The sequence below is a fragment of the Pseudophryne corroboree genome, chromosome 1 (genome assembly GCF_028390025.1).
Source record: "Pseudophryne corroboree isolate aPseCor3 chromosome 1, aPseCor3.hap2, whole genome shotgun sequence".
Taxonomy (NCBI): domain Eukaryota; kingdom Metazoa; phylum Chordata; class Amphibia; order Anura; family Myobatrachidae; genus Pseudophryne; species Pseudophryne corroboree.
The window spans coordinates 745,203,531-745,224,877 of record NC_086444.1 but is presented as its reverse complement, the minus strand read 5'-3'; the positions used below and the strand labels follow the sequence as shown (position 1 = coordinate 745,224,877).

General features: G+C 46.8%; 1 protein-coding gene across 3 annotated transcripts in view; it reads right to left on the bottom strand.

Moving 5' to 3' along the window:
- Positions 1 to 21,347, bottom strand: part of RFX2 (regulatory factor X2) — a 161,814-nt gene that overhangs the window by 76,687 nt on the left and 63,780 nt on the right. For all 3 annotated transcript variants that reach the window (XM_063916461.1, XM_063916482.1, XM_063916471.1), the window contains 2 exons: positions 16,926 to 17,000; positions 14,742 to 14,923 (listed from right to left, as the gene is read on the bottom strand). In XM_063916461.1, coding sequence (XP_063772531.1) covers positions 14,742 to 14,923; positions 16,926 to 17,000 — 257 coding nt within the window. The remainder of the gene's footprint in view (positions 1 to 14,741; positions 14,924 to 16,925; positions 17,001 to 21,347) is intronic.

Below are 21,347 nucleotides of genomic sequence, written 5' to 3'. Positions count from 1 at the left end.
GTACAAGTCCACGCAGTAGTAAATACGTATGAGCCACACAGTGCTGGTGATGCGTTCCACAAGATACCCTGGCAGAGAATCACCCCTTAGCCAAAGTCCTGCAACTAACATGAAGAGCTGACCTGCGCAACCTCTTTTAAAACCTTCCAAATGCCCATCATGCCGCGCTCACCTGGGGAGGATACACAGGTTCCTGATTGGTGGGATCCCATTTTAGGTATCTCCCTCCTCCCTCCCACAGCTGGCCTTCTGCTGCTGACCACATGCTGGGTTAGGCTCAGAGTTGTCTGAGAGCGCCCAGGGTTTAACAAAGGACAGTTAACAGAAGGAACAATGACAGGGAAATTGGTTTAAGTCCTGATTGTCCCATGTGGAGGAGGATCTTCAGAGAGATTACCTGTCCTTCAAATTTATTTCCTGTGTGATCATATAAGGATAATAGATGGGTTTAACAGGATTATCCATGATAATTTGTAACCTCATACACAGAATGGCACCCTCCTACAATAACATAACATAACATGACAGCACTATGTGCCAGGTCACAGCAAACCTGTATTTACCAGAGTAAAGGGCCCTATACACTAGAACGATATGTCTAGAGGCTGAAGTCAGGGCAATTTCCCTTGAACTCTCCCGGGAGCTTCCCGGGAGTGTTTACATACGATTCCAACCGATTTGGTACAATGTGACTTTTTGGTACTTACCAGGTAAATCCTTTTCTTTGAATCCATAGGGGGCACTGGAGTACTCTTGGGATATGGACGGCTTCCGTAGGAAACAGCACTGAATATTTAAATTTAGCACACTCCACCCCTCCATATCCCCGAGTACCTCAGTGTTTTTTTTACTGAGCCGAACAGGAACTATAGAGAGGTTGACAATGGAGTATTACATATAACATAACGGACAACAACGAAGTTGACACATAACGTTACTGACAACAGTTGACACCATAACCAGCACTTGATAATTTGAACCAGTCGGTGAGAGTGTGTTACCATAAGATCCTCAGAACTTACCACAAACCAGGTAAAACTGCTCTGGGTGGTCGTCCAGTGCCCCCTATCGATTCAAAGAAAAGGATTTACCTGGTAAGTACCAAAATCCTATTTTCTTTTTCATCCACTAGGGGTCACTGGAGTACTCTTGAAACGTACCAAAGCTTCCCCCGTGGGCGGGAGAGCTGTTTGGCACCTGTAACACTAGGCGGCCAAAGCTAGATGCTGATGCCGCAAACGTATCAAACTTGTAAAAGCGCACAAACGTGTGCACTGAAGACCATGTAGCCGCACGGCAAAGCTGCGTCGTAGAACTGAAGACGTTCGGGATACATAAACGTGTAATGCTCGTACCACATTCAGAGTTCCAGAATGTGCTGTCAACACAGGAACTACTATTGGTTGATTGATGTGAAAAGAAGACACTACCTTTGGTAAGAAAGCGGGATTCGTCCGAAGTTCCGATCTGTCATCATGAAACACCAAATACGGTGGCTTGCATGACAAGGCACCCAAATCTGAAACACGCCTTGCCGAAGCTAAGGCTAGAAGAAAAATTGTTTTCCAAGTGAAAAACTTTATATCCACTTGCTGTAAGAGTTCAAAATATGAAGACTGTAAGAAATCTAAAACCAGATTCAAGTCCCATGGCGCTGTAGGTGGAATGAATGGAGGCTGTACTCTGAGGACACCCTGCAGAAAAGTGTGTACCGACGGCAACAGAGCCAATCGTCTTTGAAAATAAATTGACAACGCAGATACCTGCACCTTTAGTGTAGATAAACGCAGTCCTCCATCTAACCCCGTTTGTAGAAATAACAGAAGACGGGATAACTTGAAAGATGATGTCGGAAACTTCCGAGTTTCACACCAACCTATATAGGCACGCCAAATTCTGTAATAATGAGCTGCCGTAACTGGCTTCCTAGCTCGTAACATGGTTGGTATAACCGATTCTGGAATGCCCTCTCTTCTTAAGAGGGCGGTCTCAACAGCCACCCCGTCAAACGCAGCCGCGCTAAATCGGGGTAAAGGAACGGACCCTGTTGTAACAAGTCCGGACGTAGAGGGAGAAGCCAAGGTTCGTCTGCGAGTAGTTCGCGGAGATCCGAGAACCAAGCTCTTCGAGGCCAATGAGGCGCCACTAGTATGACTGTGACAGACTCTTTTGATCCGTTTTAGCACCAGAGGGAGTAACGGAAACGGTGGAAACAGATACACAAGACTGTACGGCCACGCGACGGTGAGAGCATCCACCGCCACTGCCTTTGGATCTCTCGTTCTGGACACATACTGGAGCGTTTGGGGATTGTGTCGAGACGCCATCAGGTCCACCCGAGGATAACCCCACCGCTGAACCAACATGTGAAACACTTCTGGATTTAATGCCCATTCTCCTGGATGAAAATCCCGACGACTGAGATAATCCGCTTCCCAGTTGTCCACTCCCGGAATGAACACTGCCGACAATATCACCTGGTGGTATTCCGCCCAATTGAGGATTGGAGCTACTTCCCGCATTGCCATGCGGCTTCTCGTTCCTCCTTGTTTGTTGATGTATGTGACCGCCGTCGCATTGTCTGACTGCACCTGGACAGTGTGAGACCGAAGCATGTGCACTGCTTGTCGTAGCGCATTGTAAATTGCGCGGAGTTCCAGGACATTTATAGACAGCAATCTTTCGTGATCCGCCCAGAGACCCTGGAGCTGACAATTTTGAACTACAGCTCCCCAACCTCTGAGACTGGCGTCCGTCGTTAGAATTCTCCAATTCCAGCCGCCGAACAGTCTCCCTGCGGTTAGATTGTGTTCCTTGAGCCACCAGAGCAGAGACACCCTTGCCGACAACCTCACCCTGTGGTGAATCTGCAGATGCGAGCCCGACCACTATGCGAGCACATCCAGTTGAAATGGACGCGAGTGAAATCTTCCGAACTGAAGCGCTTCAAAAGCTGCCACCATTGTGCCTAAGAGGCGAATGCACAAATGTACCGACACTGTGCGTGGCTTGAGCACTAATTGTACCAGATGTCGTAGAATCTGTACTTTCTGTTGTGGTAGGTAAATTCTTTGATTGACCGTATCGAAAATCATACCTAGGAATTGCAGGCGTTGAGACTGAATTAGATGTGATTTCTTGAAGTTGACAATCCAACCGTGGTGAACCAGTACATTGTACGTTAGCAGCGCATGTTGGAGAAGTATGTGTTGAGACGGGGCTTTGATGAGCATATCGTCTAAATACGGAACTATTGTCACTCCCAGGGATCTGAGATGAGCTATCATCACAGACATCACTTTGGTGAACACCCGAGGCGCGGACAATAGGCCAAACGGTAGAGCCTGAAACTGGTAATGGTTTTGGCGCATCGCAAACCGCAAGAATCTCTGATGAGGCTGCCAAATCGGAATGTGTAAGTACGCATCCTTGAGATCTAGCGCAATCATGAATTCCTTTGGCTCTAAACCCGCAATCACGGAACGCAGAGATTCCATCTTGAATCTGTAGTAAGTTACATACCGATTGAGACCCTTTAAGTTCAATATTGGTCTGACTGAGCCATCCGGCTTCGGTACCACAAACAGACTGGAATAATAACCCTGACCCTGTTGATGTACAGGGACCGGAATCAAAACTGCTGAATCCAGTAGGGACTGAATGGCAATTTGCAGAACCGCCCTCTTGTCGTCCGACAGAGGCAATCCTGTCTTGAAAAACCGCAGTGGCGGAAGACAGTCTAACTCTATTTTGTAACCTTTTAACACTAAATTGCAGATCCACCCATCCACGGATGTCTGGAACCACGCCAACTGGAACGTCTGAAGGCGTGCTCCCACAATCGGAGAACCGAGATGGGCTTGTAGCCCGTCATGCCACTGGCTTGTCTGTAACCTTAGCGTCCTAACGACTTGTGTTGGTTTGTTGGAAACCACGTCCACGTCTACCAGGCGTGGCTGTTCCTCTGCCACGTCCTCGAAAGGACTGAGGTCTAAAGGATTTGAACGAAGGTCCAGAGTACCTCCTTCTTGGTACCGGTGGAGGCAATGGTAAGAAAACCAACTTTCCTCCCGTAGCCTCAGCAATCCATGTGTCCAATTCAGGACCAAACAACTTCTTGCCATCGTAAGGTAACGCCTCTATACCTCGTTTGACCTCTGCCTCCGCTTGCCAAGCACGCAGCCAGAGTGCTCGTCGTGCCGTAACTAGCGACGATGAAATACGAGAAGTGAGCTGACAGACATCAGTAGAAGCTGTACAGAGATACTCTGCAGCCTCACACATTTGATCAGCAAGAAGGATAAGGTGTTCGTCATGTAAGGCAGACTTAAGTTCTGTTATCCATACTATGAGCGCCTTAGTGACCCAGATACCAACCAAGCCAGGTCTCAGCAGCACTCCTGCTGCTACATACATGGACTTTAGCATAGTTTCTATTTTGCGGTCTGAAGGGTCTTTAAGCGTAGTAGCTGCTGGCACTGGTATGGTTAATTTCTTTGTAAGCTTCGACACTGACGAATCAACTATTGGTGGATTCTCCCATGTACAGGTCAGAGTCTGGAAACGGGTAACTAGACTTAAATCTGCGAGGTATAGAAAACCGTTTATCTGGAGTCTGTCGTGTTTCTAACATCTGATTAAGAGACTCCGACACAGGAAAACTTATTGGAGTTCTTTGTCGTTTAGTAAATACGACCTGATCATTTGTGAGAGGCTCCTCAGTTTCTGTAAACTTCAGAGACTGACGCACCGCTCTGATGAGATTATCAATGCCGGAACTGTTAAAATCCTCACTATCTGACTCCACTTCGCCCTCCTCACCCTCATCTTGTGCCGTGAGGTCTGGCATGGAATCGTCAGAATGCAACATAGCAGAAACAGGTAAATCATAAAACATATGAAATTTATCCCGTCTACCCAAAATGGATTTGGACCTTTCGCAAGGCTGAGAGACCTCCGGTAGTTCTGGCGGTCTCACCCTAGACTCAGCTCTTGCCGTTTCCCGCTCCTGTCGAGCGGCGGTCAATTCTGATTGCAACCCAGCCAGTACATTGGCTAGCATTTCCCAAGGAGGGTTCGGGGAGGAAATTGGCTTTAAAACCGAAGCCGAAATTGTATTCTGAACCGAATCCACAAAACATACTGTACATGTGGTAGATCCATCCGGTAACACACTGCTACAGACTTTGCAATTATGCTTTTTAGTTTTTGCTGGTGCCTTACTCATTATGGCAACAGACAATACAATACACAAAAAACAGACACTTGCACGACTCAGTAAAAATAGTACGAAGGTGTCTCTATATATATATCTGGCCAAGTGCAGTACACGTGGCCAGTACTATGAAATGTGATCCCAAATTCCCTCTAACACCCCTGCGCCTCCGGTGGAGTAGGATGTAGTACTGGAACGTTCTGGAATCAGAGGAAGACACAGGAAGCATGGTTAAAAATGGCCGCCATGCTTAAAGTTATAATCACAATACAGGTTACCACCTTAAAGTGACATTTATCCTGTGTAATTAACCCTGCAGCCTAGCATACTGCTGTTGCTGCAGGGTATCCCCCCTCGTGCCGCTTATTGTATATCACCGTAATGCCCCCCCCCCCCCTGTACTCCGTGCAGTGTGGGTGGCAGTGAGCAGCGTGTGGGGCCGCCAGCGGGAGCCGGGTATTGGGACGCAGGGACAGACAGCGGGGAGCGCGTATTGAAGCGCTCTGAGCAGCGCCGGATCAGCGGTGAGGGCCGGCGACGGCCGGATCAGCGGTGAGGGCTGGCGACGGCCGGATCAGCTGTGGGGCTGGCAACGGCCGGAGTAGCGGTGGCGGGCTGTAGAGGGATCCCGGCGTCAGCATATAAACAATGTCCCCACACAGCGGGGCGGCAGCGGAAGCTGACCGCCCCGTTCCACATACCTTCACTCCTGCTGCTGTGGTAAGGCTCCGACGGGGCTTCTAAGTGAGAACCGACACGCCACTGCTGCTATCAGCAGCCTTGCACTATCCCTGACCCTGCCTTGTGTATAAAATAGAAGAAAAAAAAATATCCTAAAAAAAAAATATTCAAAGTAATTGTGGACTCAGCCACAGAGCTGTTACTACTTCGAGCACAGAAAAAACACTGAGGTACTCGGGGATATGGAGGGGTGGAGTGTGCTAAATTTAAATATTCAGTGCTGTTTCCTACGGAAGCCGTCCATATCCCAAGAGTACTCCAGTGACCCCTAGTGGATGAAAAAGAAATACATCACATAGGATATGTCAAGCACCTACATATCACATGGGATGTATAGCATGCATTCACAGGTACCATCAGATACATCTGATGGGCTGGATTAGGGTGCTTCAAACTTCCTACTATAGATCACAAGCTATATATCGCAAGCACAAAAACCACCGTTCGATTCCATACAATTCCACTTGATCACGACAAATAACGAGTGCAGCACCAACAACCTGGAGGAGTCGACCCGACACGGAGCCGTGCATCGGATCAGATCAGATTGGATACACAGCAAAAATGCACAATTTCACCCAATATATAGTCCCAAGTGACCAAATTGAGCAAAATCGTTCTAGTGTATAGGGCCCTTAAGATTATAGTTCAGAATATATAGGCTAATGAATGAACACTAACATGGGGTAATAGTGATGCAAGCCAGATAGATATGGGAACAAAAAGGAATAGAGTGCATATTAAACGCTATAAAGATTGAAATGCCATAAATACAGTTTCAGACCCTGCCTATATCTTTTCAACCACACTGAGATCCCATGGAGCCGTGGGAAGGACAAAAGGTGACTGAATGTGAAGAACACCTTTCAGGAATGTCTGTACTTCCGGCAGCACCGCTAGTTGTTTCTGGAAGAAGATAGCGAGACGAGAAATCTAAACTTTGATGGAGTCCAACCTTCGGCCCTTACCCATGCCTGCTTGCAGGAAGAACAGAACAGAAAACTGCCTAGTCAAAACTCCATGGGAGAATATTTTCTATCCTCACATCATGAAACATATTTCTATAAGATACAGTGGTAATGTTTTGATGTGACCACCTTACGAGCCAGAACCATAGTGGAAATGGGTGTGGTTCATTAGGTCGACCACGTTTGGTCAACATGGTCACTAGTTCGACATGTGCTAGGTCAACATAGAAGAAGGTCGACATGCGTGTTTTGACTTTTTTGGTATCGGTTTCCTCGAAAAGTGATGGTGAACCCCTTTTTCCACGTCGACCCACCGCCCACCATCCAGTGGAAATAACCTTGGATGGGAGACCTTATCTGGCTAAAATCTCCCAAACATAGCCGCAGAAAGTCTTGATAGGCGAACGGTCCTTGTTGAAGAAAGTCCTTGAGAAGCGGCAGAGACATGCTCTGCATACCAGGCCCTTCAAGGCCAATCCGGGACAATGAGAATTGCCCGAACGCTTTCCCTTTTGAGTCTTTTTAGAACTCTGGGAATGAGGGGGATTGGAGGAAACTTGTATACAAGCTGGTAAGTCCACGGCGCCGTCAGAGTGTCCACTGCTGCAGACTGCGGATCCCTCGTTCTATAACAGTAATGACAGCGCTTCTTGTTGAGACAAGATGCCATCAGGTCTATCTGCGGACATCCCCATCGGTGAACCAGCTATTGAAATACCCGAGGTTGAAGGAGCCATTCCCCCGGATGGAGGTCGTGCCTGCCTAAGGAAGTCCGCTTCCCAATTGCCCACGCCTGGAATTAATATGGCCGCGATGGCCCTCGTGTTTGCCTCCGTCCAGAGGCGTATCCTTGACACCTCTGGCATTGCGGCCCTACTTCTTGTTCCTCCCTGTCTGTTTATGTATGCCACCGTCGTGGCGTTATCCGACTGCACCTGGTTGGCTCGATTCCGAAGGAGATAGGAGGCTTGCAGAAGAGCATTGCAAAATTACCTGGAGTTCCAGGACATTTATTGGGAATGCAGATTCCCGACTTGACCACTTTCCCTGGAACTGGGTCCCCTGGGTTACAGCACCCCAACCCCGGAGGCTGGCATTCATTGTCAGTAGAGTCCAAGACTGGGTACTGAAACTCCGACCCTCCACAAGGCGAGAGACTTGTAGCCACCATAACAGGGAGGTCCGTGCTTTTGGCGACAGAGCTATACTCTGGTGCATGTGCAGGTGAGACCCTGACCAATTGTCCAGCAGATCCAGCTGAAACAGACGTGAAAAATCTGCCGTACTGGATTGCCTCATAGGAGGCAACCATCTTGCCCAGTAAGCTAATGCAAAGAAGAACTGAGATCTTGTGGGGTCTGGGCACCGAGTGGACCATAGCCTGGATAGTCAAGGCCTTGTCCATTGGAAGGAATATCTTCTGAGAAAGTGTCCAGTATCATTCCCAGGAACTGAATTCTTTGTAACGGTTCCAGGTGAGACTTTTGGAGATTTAGGATCCACCCATGGCCTGTAAGCAGGCGAGTAATCAAGTCGATGCTGTGCAGCAGATGTTCCCTGGACACCGCCTTTATCAGGAGATCGTCCAAATAGGGGACTATGTTGACTCCCATCCTGTACAATTGCAGCATCTCCACCATGACTTGTGTATACCCTTGGAGCTGTGGAGAGACGCCTGAAACTGGAAGTGGTGGTCCAGTATAGCGAACCGGAGGTAAGCCTGATGAGGCGGCCAGATGGGGATATGTAGGTAAGCATCCTTGACATCCAGGGACACTTGGAACTCCCCCTCCTCCAGACCTGAGCCCACCGCCCTTAGGGAGTCCATCTTGAATTTGAACACGCGTAGATACGGGTTCAAGGATTTTAGGTTCAAGATGAGCCGTACCGAACCATCCGGTTTCGGTACAACAAAAAGGCTGTAGTAAAAACACCTGTTGTGCAATGGAGGAGGAACTGGGACAACAAACCCTGTTTGTAGTAGTTTCTGAATGGCGTCTTGCAAGGTAACCCTTGCTACGGGTAGGGTTGCCACCTCTCCCTGATTTCTCCAGGATTTGGTGGCAACCCTCCAGGAGGCTTTTTCCTTCTCCAGGTATAAGGGGACCCTGGGAGCACCAGCAGTGCTCCTTGGCAGCCGAGGAACTCCGTGAACTACAGTGACTGTCTCGCGTGATTACATCGAATCTCGCAAAACTATGTTCATCCCAGACTGTGCCAAAGCTGCCGTGACGCAGACATTGTCAGCTCTTATCAGCGTTTCCCCTGGGCTGCAGTGGTGAAGTAACGCCGCATGGCTCATGTGAGAAGAGCAACAAGCGCTGACAGGCATGTCACATATTTATAATATAATGAGCATGCATGAAACAAATAGAGGTTCAAGTTATATATAGATATATGTATATTTTTTTAATCACTAACAGACACCTTTTAGTAGTGCATTTGTTTAACCTGTTGAAGCTTCATATTGATTAGGTTGTGTGCAACACTTCCACTTCCATGGTTCTTCCTTCTTTCACACAAACTAGTTTTAAGGCACCAAATGCCTGTAATTTATCAAAGTGGCGACTATTATATAGCTACACTGTTTCATTTAGACTGTTTGTACGCAAAATATTTTATAATTATGGTACATCATGTTATTTACATGAACATTGCTTGGTGCCGCTGGGGTAGGATGTCCCTCACCCAAGGATCCCGGCAGGACTGTGCCCACACATGGGCGAGCACCTACCCGAAATTCGCCATGCTGCTGGGGCCAACCGTCATACCGGGGGCTTAGTGGATGAGGTTCCGGAGGCCTGATCCAGAGATCCAGCAGCCGCTGGTTTACGGGACTTACCACGAGTTCCTCTAGCAGCATTTGAGGTGCCTCTGAATCTGGCCACACGAAAGGACTGCAGAGAGGGTCCAGGGTAGGGACATCTAGCAGGAGGTGCAGCCGACGGCAGATATGTAGACTTACTGGACGTTGCCAGAGATATCCACTTGTTCAGTTCTTCCTCAAACAAGGCATCCCCTTTAAAAGGAAGATTCTCCACACCTTTCTTAGAATCAGCATCCGCTGACCAGTTTCGCAGCCACAGAGCCCTGCGAGCCGAGACCGCCATAGCTGTGGCACAGTCATTTGAAACATAATGCTTTAATAGCCTCACTCATAAAATTTGCAGCATCCTGGATATGATGCAGTAGAGTCATGATCTCTTCCTGAGGCAGGGAGTCAAACCCCCTTATTATATTATCAGACCATTTTACCGTGGCCCTGGAAATCCAGCCTCAAGCTATAGAGGGGCCTTTGAGCTACGCACACTGCAGTATAGATTGGAGAGTAGTCTCAATTTTGCGGTCAGCTGGGTCCTTGAGAGAGATAGCCCTAGGTGCAGGCAGTACAATTTTACTTGACAGCCTGGACACTGAAGTATCCACAGACGGTGGATTTTCCCATACTTTCCTATCCTCAGGAGGAAAAGGATAGGAATTTAGTAGCCGTTTAGGAGTTTGGAATTTGTCAGGATTGACCCACGCTTTAGAAAGGGAGTCTAATTCTTTTGGTATGGGGAAGGTGGCAGAGGATTTTGGTTTTACGTTAAAAAAACAATTCCTGTTCTGGTTCTGACTCTTTATCCAGTATGTTGAGGACTTCTCTAATAGCATAAATCAGGGCCTGAACCCCCAGGGTCAGAGAATTGTCATCGTTCACGTCTAACTCTCCCTCATCCAGCTCTGGCATGTCAGTATCAGAGTCAGACTGGAGCACCTGTGGGGAGTGTGTGTTTATGAGAGACCACCAGAGGGGGCTGAGGAGCCTGTCTGTGGTCAACAGCTTTAAGCAAGAAATCATCTACCGATTGTTTAAGGGTCTTCCTTTCCTGTCTGGCGGTAGCCAACTCTGTATTAATGTAAATAATCATGGTTTTGAATGAATCCAACCACTCAGGTTCCTGCATACTACTACTACTACCCTGTGAAGGGAGAGAACCCCTTGGGGAAGGTGTAAACTTAGTGTTACATGAGGGACAGTCTTTTTCCCCAGACATTCTTATTGCAGAAAACACAAAGAGTTAGGTGAATACACAGTGCAGTGACAACACAGATAGTGAAACAGCACAAAAACCCCAGACAGCCCGAATCCGAATGGAGTGACAGAGGGGATTGGGACCAGCACACAATACTGCAGTCAGAATAGTGCTATAAATATAAATGCTCCCCCTCTCTATAAAACCCCCTGATACCAGTACAATTGGTGATTCAGTGTGTTCTGTGGAATAACAGCTCCAGCATGTAGCCTGGCAGTCAGCAGCAGCAGGAAATGGCACCTTTCAGCCTCTGGTCCCGCTCTCCAGGAAACCCCGCCCCCTCAATGGTGAGTGACCCCTTACATATTATACTGGCTGTAAAATACAGCATGTTAGGGGTGGCGGCATGCTGCCGGCGTGTGCACACCCCCCGGGGCTGTGTGAAACAGTGCCCCAGGAGCTTAGTGCCCTGTCTGCGGGGATACAAACCATTAACTCTAGAGGAAATTGGTTCACGGGGGTGCACATTTACCCGTGTTTTTTGCTAGTGGAAAAGGGTCAACCCGGATCAAGTGATCCGGGAATTCTACCCGGGTAGCTTACTGGGTTGAACACAAGTTCAACCCAGTAAGCTGTGCAGTGTAAACGTAAGCCGTGTCGATGCGATACGGCTCCCGTTCACAGTCTATGGAAGGGGGTGGTGCTGGGAGATCATGTGATCTCCTAGCGCCGCCACCAACCCGGCAATATGCCGGGTTGGTGAGCGCAGTGGGAAAGGGGGCCGAGCACGGGCTACTGCCGGGTAGCACACGCGTCTGGCTCCCGGTTGCGACCCGTGCTTAGAGGTGGAAAAGGGGTATAGGTGTGCGTAGAAAGTCTAAAGGAAATTGAAGGATGTTGTACTATTGTTGCTGGCCACTAGGTGGCACCAGAGACCCAGGACAAAAATGCTTTTAAATTGCTGTAAAACTGAACATAAGGAGACTTCTCAAATAGAGGAGATTAAGATTTCAAGCAGAAGTGGGAGAAGATGCTTAAGAGAGAAAGGGTCTAGCAAGTTTTCACATGTGTTGCATTGTAGGTTGCTTTGCTTTTACCATTCTGTCCACTTCATCCTAAACCCGCTCAATGGGTCAGAGGCCAGCGGACTGTGCTGGCCATTCCATAACCAGAAGCCTAGTTATGTTTTTTCTTAAAAGGTAGTTCTGAAATGTTTTTGGTCATTATCTTGCTGTAGGATAAACACTTAACCAACTAGTCATTGGCCAGAGAGTATTGCATGGTCCTTCAAGACTATCGTAGCCCTTCTGGATCAGGGTGTAAGTAACCATCTGAAGGTTTCCTACTATGGATCCAAAAAGAGCCCCAGACAATCATGCTGCGTCCTCCATGTTGGTGTCACACACACTGAGGAACCATCTTTGGCCTTCTCAATATCTTACAAAATCCCTGTGTCATGAACCAAAGCTTTGAAACGGATGGCACTACCATCTCCTCTAGCCCCCAAATGCGCTGTCTTGGAGTAATCCTCGACTCCTCCCTCTCCTTCAAACCACACATTTAGCACCTCTCACAAATCTGCAGTTTTCATCTAAAAAATATTTCCAGGATCAGACCCTTTCTGACCCAGGATGCTACTAAGACTCTTATCCACTCACTGATCATCTCCATACTGGACTACTGTAATCTCCTCCTAACTGGCATTCCTGACAAATACCTCTCCACTCCAATCTATCCTCAATGCTGCTGCCCGGCTCATTTTCCTCACCAAACACACTACATCTACCTCTCCTCTCTTACTAGACCTTCACTGGCTCCTCTTCCCTTTCAGAATCCATTTACAAAGCCCTCACCCACTCCTCTCCCATCTACATCTCTGACCTTATCTCCCTTTAAACGCCCACCCGTCCTATTCGCTCTGCTAATGCACGCAGACTCTCCTGCCTCTGGATTACTTCCTCCCACTCCTACCTCCAAGATTTTTCACGTGCTGCACCACTTCTCTGGAATTCCCTACCTCTCCCCCCCCTTCAGACTCTCCACAAAACTTCAAACGGGCTCTCAAGACCAACTTCTTCACCAAACCCAACCAAATCTCATCCTAACCCTCTGTTCCACGCTCTCTAAGCACCCCATCTGGGTCACCCCTGTCTGTCTACCCCTCCCATTTAGAATGTAAGCTCTCACGAGCAGGGCCTCTTCCCTCATGTGCTTATTTTTTTTCTTACTTTAATAATCATCAACTGCACCAAATCCAGCAGTCCTCTGCCACCTGATACTTATTCCAGTGTCATCTGCTGATGTAACTATTTTATTTACCCTGTACTTGTCCTATACTGTCATCAACTAACTTGCTGTTTTCCTGTTTGATTATTTGTTTATGTACTCTGTAATTGGGCGCAGCAGAACCCTTGTGGCGCCATATAAAGGATAATAAATTTATCGTACCATAAGACCTTCCAGGTTTCACTAGTACACTGGCAGTGTTTCAGATTTCCCCCCCCCCACCCCATCTTCACAATTACTTTTAATGCCACTTGACTGGTCACAACTGAAGCTCAAACATGCTTATTTCAATGTTAGCCTGCGCTTGAAGCTGTTGTCTCGCAAGCTGCCTGTTAAACTAGCTGTTGACTCTGACTTTAGTGGCTTTGGGTCTGCCAGACCTCTTCCTGTCAGATTACTCTAGTTCCCAAGTGCCTCTTAAAAAGGTGTAGATTACTGTGCACTTCAAAATAAAAATAGAAAAAACAGGGGTGTTCGACAACTTTTGACCAGTAGTACAGATTGGGCATCATTAAGAGATGTAAGGAGCAGGTCTGAAGCCAAGGTGGTGGACTTAACAAGATCAAGCATAAAGCCATCACTGAATCGAAGGCAGGAACATTACACTACAAACATGTACCGCAGCCTAACTGCCGCCCTTTTTGACATCCTGCAAAGAGATGAGGATTTAATGCCAAACACCATTTCTTCTCCAGTAAACTAAAACATAGCAACCATTAGTGTTCAGGGCTGATCATCCATTTTGGACTGAACAATATATTATCGAAAAGGCTTTGACTTGGAATGTAGAGCGCCAAGCCAACCAAAACCGTATCTCCAACGAGTCTACCATCTTAAACAAAATCTATTTAAATGGAGGTTATAATTGTTCTGACCCTCTTCCATTTTAGTTTTAAGTTATGAGGATGCTAAAAAGAGGTCCCTGTAACTACATTCATAGACTTAAGGATGGTCTCTGGTTTTCTATCTGTTTTATTACAATGGCTTGCAGCATTTTGAAAAGGTATATTGGTTGTCTTGTGTATCTCACAAGCACAACCACACTATGGGGGAGGAGGGGGAGTGACACCTTGGGCAGGATTCACAAACTTGGTCCTCAAAGCACCCTAACAGTTCAGATTTTAAGGCTATCCATGCTTAAGCACAGGTGAATTGATCTGCTCAGTACATCAGTCAGTTTGATTTAATGACCTGTGCTCAGCTAAAAACTTGCCTGTTAGGGTGCCTTGAGGACAGTTTGCGTAACCTGTTTCCCATTTGGGGAAGTGGCAAAGGGTCTGCATGATACCTGAAACTTGCATGGAGATTATTTTTACTTCACATAGTAAGTTTTCCAAGTGTACTCTTGAACATACTGTACACACATAATAAAAATATAAAAATCTAACACCAAGACAAGTCTAGTGTGACTCCGCTGCATAATACTTTAATTCTGAGTTACCACGTCACTGAGCCACTGTAAGAAACTAAATACTCACACTAAAAGTGCCACATAAGAAAGGAACGTATGCTAACCTGGTGCCAAGGCGTCGTGTCCGCAGCCCCATGAACACTGAGCGGATTAATTTGCCAAATGAAGCCGCATTAACTGGATCCAGTTTGTGCTCCTGGCAATGACGTAAATAATGGTTGTAAAGGGAGCTTCTTGGTAGGCTAACGCCATCTGCAGTCTCATAGTTATCCAACAGCCACTGGAGCTGGGGAAAGAATAGAGAGGTTAGATGATGGAACACTGAACAAGAAATCCCTCTATTCTCCTGCTGTTTACCTCAGTTAAGAAAGCAACATTCAATAAACTACTTTCTTACAAATCTGCAAAATATAGTGTACATCAGAGGTTCTCAAATGCAGTAATCAAGACACCCCAACAGTCCAGGTTTTACGTATATCCATGCTTGGCCACAGGTGACTTAATTAGTACCTCAGTCAATCTGATTTAACCATCTCTGCTGAGCCATAGATATCCTTAAACTGGACTTTTGGGGTGCCTTGAGAACCTCTAGTATACATACTATTTTATATTCATAGCCTTTTTATTTAATCTTCTACTGACCAGTATATTACCCTTTTCACACTGATACGCCTGGTCGCACCCAAGATTTTGTACATGGGTCCACTCTGCGGCCCGACCTGGCTTACTGCAAAGTTGGCGACATCACCACCGAAGCTACGTGAGCTGGCAGTTTGAAAGATCTTCTCCAAGCGCCGGTTTTTTCTATGGTGTAAACAGGTGGGGGTCACATTGACCCTGGCTAAACCATTCACACTGCACCGCGAGTCGGGGTAAATCAGTGTTCAATCCTAATCGATACCTGGGTTGAAACGTTGGTTCCCTCGACCCGGGTTATTTTACCCGGGTGCTTTCACATTGCACAATATCCCGGATTACTGCACGTCCACATGCAATAACCCGGTATATTGATGGCAGTGTAAAAGTGGTATATGAGAGGTACCACTGTTGTAAGTACTGGAACAGCAGCTAGGGAATTTTAACTTAACTGCTATATTTCATTCTATATATTTGAGTGGTGACATGCGGGTGTCACGAGTACATTCTTTTTCTTTTTTTTTTTTTTTTGGGGGGGGGGGGGGGGGAATAGAAAATTAGTATTACATGATTACTAGCTAACATTGGAAGTGCTTTTAAAAATAAAATCCTTTAAAAATAGATCCTTCAGCAGTTTAGTACTGTGACTTGAAAAGTGGTCGTGTGCACATTTCCATTCCATATTGGTAGGTTGGAAGTTTTTTTTTCTATACGTGCGAGCGTGGTGGTGGGAGGGTGTTAAAGCCAGGTTTAAGAAAGCAAAGATGAAACTGCACTGACAATGGAGTATGTTGTATGGAATTTCTGAATTGCTACGTAAAAAAAAAAAAAGAAGGAAAGTCATTTTTATTTTCAGATACAGTAATTTTATTATACTTGTCTGTCAGGCATGTTCAATAGTACATCTATGACCTTTTATAATCCAGACATCCACTGAAGTAGTCGACATAAATATGTACTATAAATATACAGAAGTTTCTAAATATTATTGCTCCTGTATTATACTACCATTTACAGAAAACAAAAAGGAGCAGACATAAATTACACCTTGTTTATGTGCCATTTCCTGTATGTGCAAAAAATTACATTTTATTTTTCAGAGACACAATTATGTAAACCAGTAACATGTTTTTATTGCAAATGTTGCTGAAGAAAAGGTTCCTTGCATACAAGAAACAGGTTTTGCAAAATACAATGCATGATCACAGTATGCTCCATTTTGCCAGTTCATGTGACAATCTCACCACCTGGGGCACTGTTCCATTAAAGTCCAATGGGCGAGGTTATGTTAACTCAAAGCAATCAAAATGGCTCCTAGTAATATCAGCAATTGCAATAAAGAATACAAGCACTGTACTGTATATTTGGTGTTTATGTAGTCTAGAAAACATTCTTGTAGAAAGAGAATATTTTACATATATTATTCCAATGTAGGCTATTAATGATTATTTCTGAAAGTCACTTAACTACAGCAAAATATAATATAGAATCAAAAGAGTAACACGGTCTACAAATGTAAAACCATGGGTATTCAGTATTATCGCTTATTGCTGGAAAATACTGTGCTAAAGTGTTAAACATGCAGCTGGTAAGCTTCTAAGACAAGCAGAGGACTTCTTTAGCGAGCAGACTGAAGTTAGAGGTGAACTTACATGGCTGTTGAGCAAGCTGCTTTTGTGAGAGGTGATGCCTTCATTTTTTTGGAGATTTTCAATCGCCATTTCAAGCTACAGAGAAAAGCATGCAAAAAACAGAGGAAATGTCAGACTTAAAGCCACGATTATCTGGCTTCTGGAAAGTGAACGTGTTGAAAAAGCCTTGTTGTATCTGCAACATGCAATGTAGAGAATTAGAAGACCTTAATGATTATTACTCTGAAAGATGTAGGGAAATGTATGATATACACAGACATTGTTAGGACACGTAAGCCACCCAATAGGTATTTGTTAGCAAAGTCCTGTCACTAGAACCGCAAAAATATATAAGCAGCAATGCTTGGCCATACTCCTAGTGTTCCATAAAAGGGAATTCTCTAACTTGTTCAGATGTCTAATTTAATCCAGTTATTTCTTTAAATTTGTAGCACTGTACAAACATCCATTAGCAAACAGCCTGTATGCCCTCTCAAGAAAACGTCCTCTTAGACCTGAACACTAATGAGGATTTTCCCACCTTACTCCAATTTCATACCCAATCAAATTTCTCCTGCATCTCTTGCTCATGATTGTTGCTATGCTATAAATCCTCAGTTTCAAAAATTAAAAAAAGGCAACCCACACAGTAGCCCCCCCCCCACCCCACAAATAGGACAGGCCATTTTCTTTGATATAAATAAGATTTTACTTACCGGTAAATCTATTTCTCGTAGTCCGTAGTGGATGCTGGGGACTCCGTAAGGACCATGGGGAATAGACGGGCTTCGCAGGAGACAGGGCACTTTAAGAAAGAATTAGGAATACTGGTGTGCACTGGCTCCTCCCTCTATGTCCCTCTTCCAGACCTCAGTTAAGGAAACTGTACCCGGAAGAGCGGACAATACAAGGAAAGGATTTTGGAATCCAGGGCAAGACTCATACCAGCCACACCAATCACACCGTATAACTCGTGATAAACTTACCCAGTTAACAGTATGAACAACAGAGCATCAGACCAACCTGATGCAACCACAACATAACCCTTATGTAAGCAATAACTATATACAAGTAATGCAGAAGTTCGCACTTGGGACGGGCGCCCAGCATCCACTACGGACTACGAGAAATAGATTTACCGGTAAGTAAAATCTTATTTTCGCTAACGTCCTAGTGGATGCTGGGGACTCTGTAAGGACCATGGGGATTATACCAAAGCTCCCAAACGGGCAGGAGAGTGCAGATGACTCTGCAGCACCGAATGAGCAAACACAAGGTCCTCCTCAGCCAGGGTATCAAACTTGTAGAATTTTGCAAAAGTGTTTGAACCCGACCAAGTAGCTGCTCGGCAAAGCTGTAATGCCGAGACACCTCGGGCAGTCGCCCAAGAAGAGCCCACCTTCCTTGTGGAATGGGCTTTTACTGATTTTGGAGGCGGCAATCCTGCTGCAGAATGAGCCTGCTGAATAGTGTTACAGATCCAGCGAGCAATAGTTTGCTCAGGAGCACCCAGCTTGTTGGATACATACAGGATAAACAGCGAGTCAGTTTTCCCGACTCCAGCCGTTCTGGCTACATAAATCTTCAAAGCCCTGACTACATCTAGTAACTTGGAATCCTCCAAGTCACGAGTAGCCGGCAGGCACCACAATAGGTTGGTTCACATGAAAAGATGACACCACCTTCGGTAGAAATTGCGTACGAGTCCGCAATTCTGCCCTGTCCATATGGAAAACCAGATAGGGGCTTTTACATGACAAAGCCGCCAATTCTGACACACGCCTAGCCGAAGCCAAGGCCAATAGCATGACCACCTTCCACGTGAGATATTTTAACTCCACGGTCTTAAGTGGCTCAAACCAGTGAGATTTCAGGAAACTCAACACCACGTTAAGATCCCAAGGTGCCACTGGTGGCACAAAAGGGGGCTGAATATGCAGCACTCCCTTTACAAACGTCTGAACTTCAGGAAGAGAAGCCAGTTCCTTTTGAAAGAAAATGGATAGGGCCGAAATCTGGACCTTAATGGACCCTAATTTTAAGCCCAGTCACTCCCGACTGCAGGAAGTGAAGGAAACGGCCCAGCTGGAATTCCTCTGTAGGGGCCTTCCTGGCCTCACACCAAGCAACATATATTTTCTCCATATACGGTGATAATGTTTTGCTGTCACGTCCTTCCTAGCCTTTATCAGCGTAGGAATAACCTCATCCGGAATGCCTTTCTCCGCTAGGATCCGGCGTTCAACCACCATGCCGTCAAACGCAGCCGTGGTAAGTCTTGGAACAGACAGGGCCCCTTTTGCAACAGATCCTGTCTGAGAGGCAGAGGCCATGGGTACTCTATGAGCATTTCTTGCAGTTCCGGATACCAAGTCCTTCTTGGCCAATCCGGAACAATGAGTATTGTTCTCACTCCTCTTATTCTTACGATTCTCAGCACCTTGGGAATGAGAGAAAGAGGAGGAAACACATAAACCGACTGGAACACCCACGGTGTCACTAGTGCGTCCACAGCTATCGCCTGAGGGTCTCTTGACCTGGTGCAATACCTTTGTAGCTTTTTGTTGAGTCGGGATGCCATCATGTCCACCTGTGGCAGTTACCATCGATTTGTAATCTGTGTGAAGACTTCTTGATGAAGTCCCCACTCTCCCGGGTGGAGGTCGTGCCTGCTGAGGAAGTCTGCTTCCCAGTTGTCCACTCCCGGAATGAACACTGCTGACAGTGCTAGTACGTGATTCTCCGCCCACCGAAGAATTCTGGTGGCTTCTGCCATCGCCACCCTGCTTCTTGTGCCGCCCTGGCGGTTTACATGAGCCACTGCGGTGATGTTGTCTGACTGAATCAGCACCGGTTGGTTGCGAAGCAGAGGTTCCGCTTGACTCAGGGCGTTGTATATGGCCCTTAGTTCCAGGATATTGATGTGCAGACAAGTCTCCTGACTTGACCACAGCCCCTGGAAATTTCTTCCCTGAGTGACTGCCCCCCACCCTCGGAGGCTTGCATCCGTGGTCACCAGGACCCAATCCTGTATGCCGAACCTGCGGCCCTCGAGAAGGTGAGCACTCTGCAGCCACCACAGAAGAGACACCCTGGCCCTGGGGGATAGGGTGATCAGCCGATGCATCTGAAGATGCGATCCGGACCACTTGTCCAACAGATCCCACTGAAAAGTCCTCGTATGGAACCTGCCGAAGGGAATGGCTTCGTATGACGCCACCATCTTTCCCAGGACTCACATGCATTGATGCACCGACACCTGTTTTGGTTTTAAGAGGCCTCTGCCCAGAGTCACGAGCTCCTGGGCCTTCTCCGCCGGGAGAAACACCTTCTTCTGGTCTGTGACCAGAATCATGCCCAGGAAGGGCAGACGCGTCGTAGGAATCAGCTGCGACTTTGGAATATTCAGAATCCAGCCGTGCTGTTGCAACACTTCCTGAGAGTGCGCTACATTGATCAGCAACTGCTCTCTGGACCTCGCCTTTATGAGGAGATCGTCCAAGTATGGGATAAGTGTAACACCTAGCTTTCGCAGAAGCACCATCATTTCTGCCATCACCTTGGTAAATATTCTCGGTGCCGTGGACAGACCAAACGGCAACGTCTTGAACTGGTAATGACAGTCCTGTACCACAAATCTGAGGTACTCCTGATGAGGTGGATAAATGGGGACATGCAGGTAAGCATCATTTATGTCCAGAGACACCATAAAATCCCCCTCTTCCAGGCTTGCAATGACCGCCCTGAGCGATTCCATCTTGAACTTGAACCTTTTCAGGTAAATGTTCAGGGATTTTAAATTCAATATGGGTCTGACCGAACCGTCCGGTTTCGGTACCACAAACATTGTGGAATGGTAACCCCTTCCCTGTTGAGGGAGGGGAACCTTTACCACCACCTGCTGGAGATATAATTTGTGAATTGCCGCTAACACTACTTCCCTTTCTATGGGGGAAGCTGGCAGGGCCGATTTGAGGTAACGGTGAGGGGGCATCACTTCATATTCCAGCTTGTATCCCCGAGACACAATCTGTATAGCCCAGGGATCCACCCGTGAGCGAACCCACTGGTGGCTGAAACTTCGGAGACGCGCCCCCACCGCTCCTGGCTCCACCTGTGGAGCCCCAGCGTCATGCGGTGGATTTAGTGGAAGCCGGGGAGGACTTCTGTTCCTGGGAACTAGCTGTATTGTGCAGCTTCTTTCCTCTACCCCTGCCTCTGGCAAGAAAAGACGCACCTCGGACTTTCTTGCCTCTTTGTGATCGAAAGGACTGCATTTGGTAATACGGTGCTTTCTTAGGTTGTGAGGGAATATATGGCAAAAAATTTGACTTCCCCAGCCGTAGCTGTGGAAACTAGGTCTGAGAGACCGTCCCCAAACAATTCCTCACCCTTATAAGGTAACACCTCCATGTGCTTTTTTTGAGTCGGCATCACCTGTCC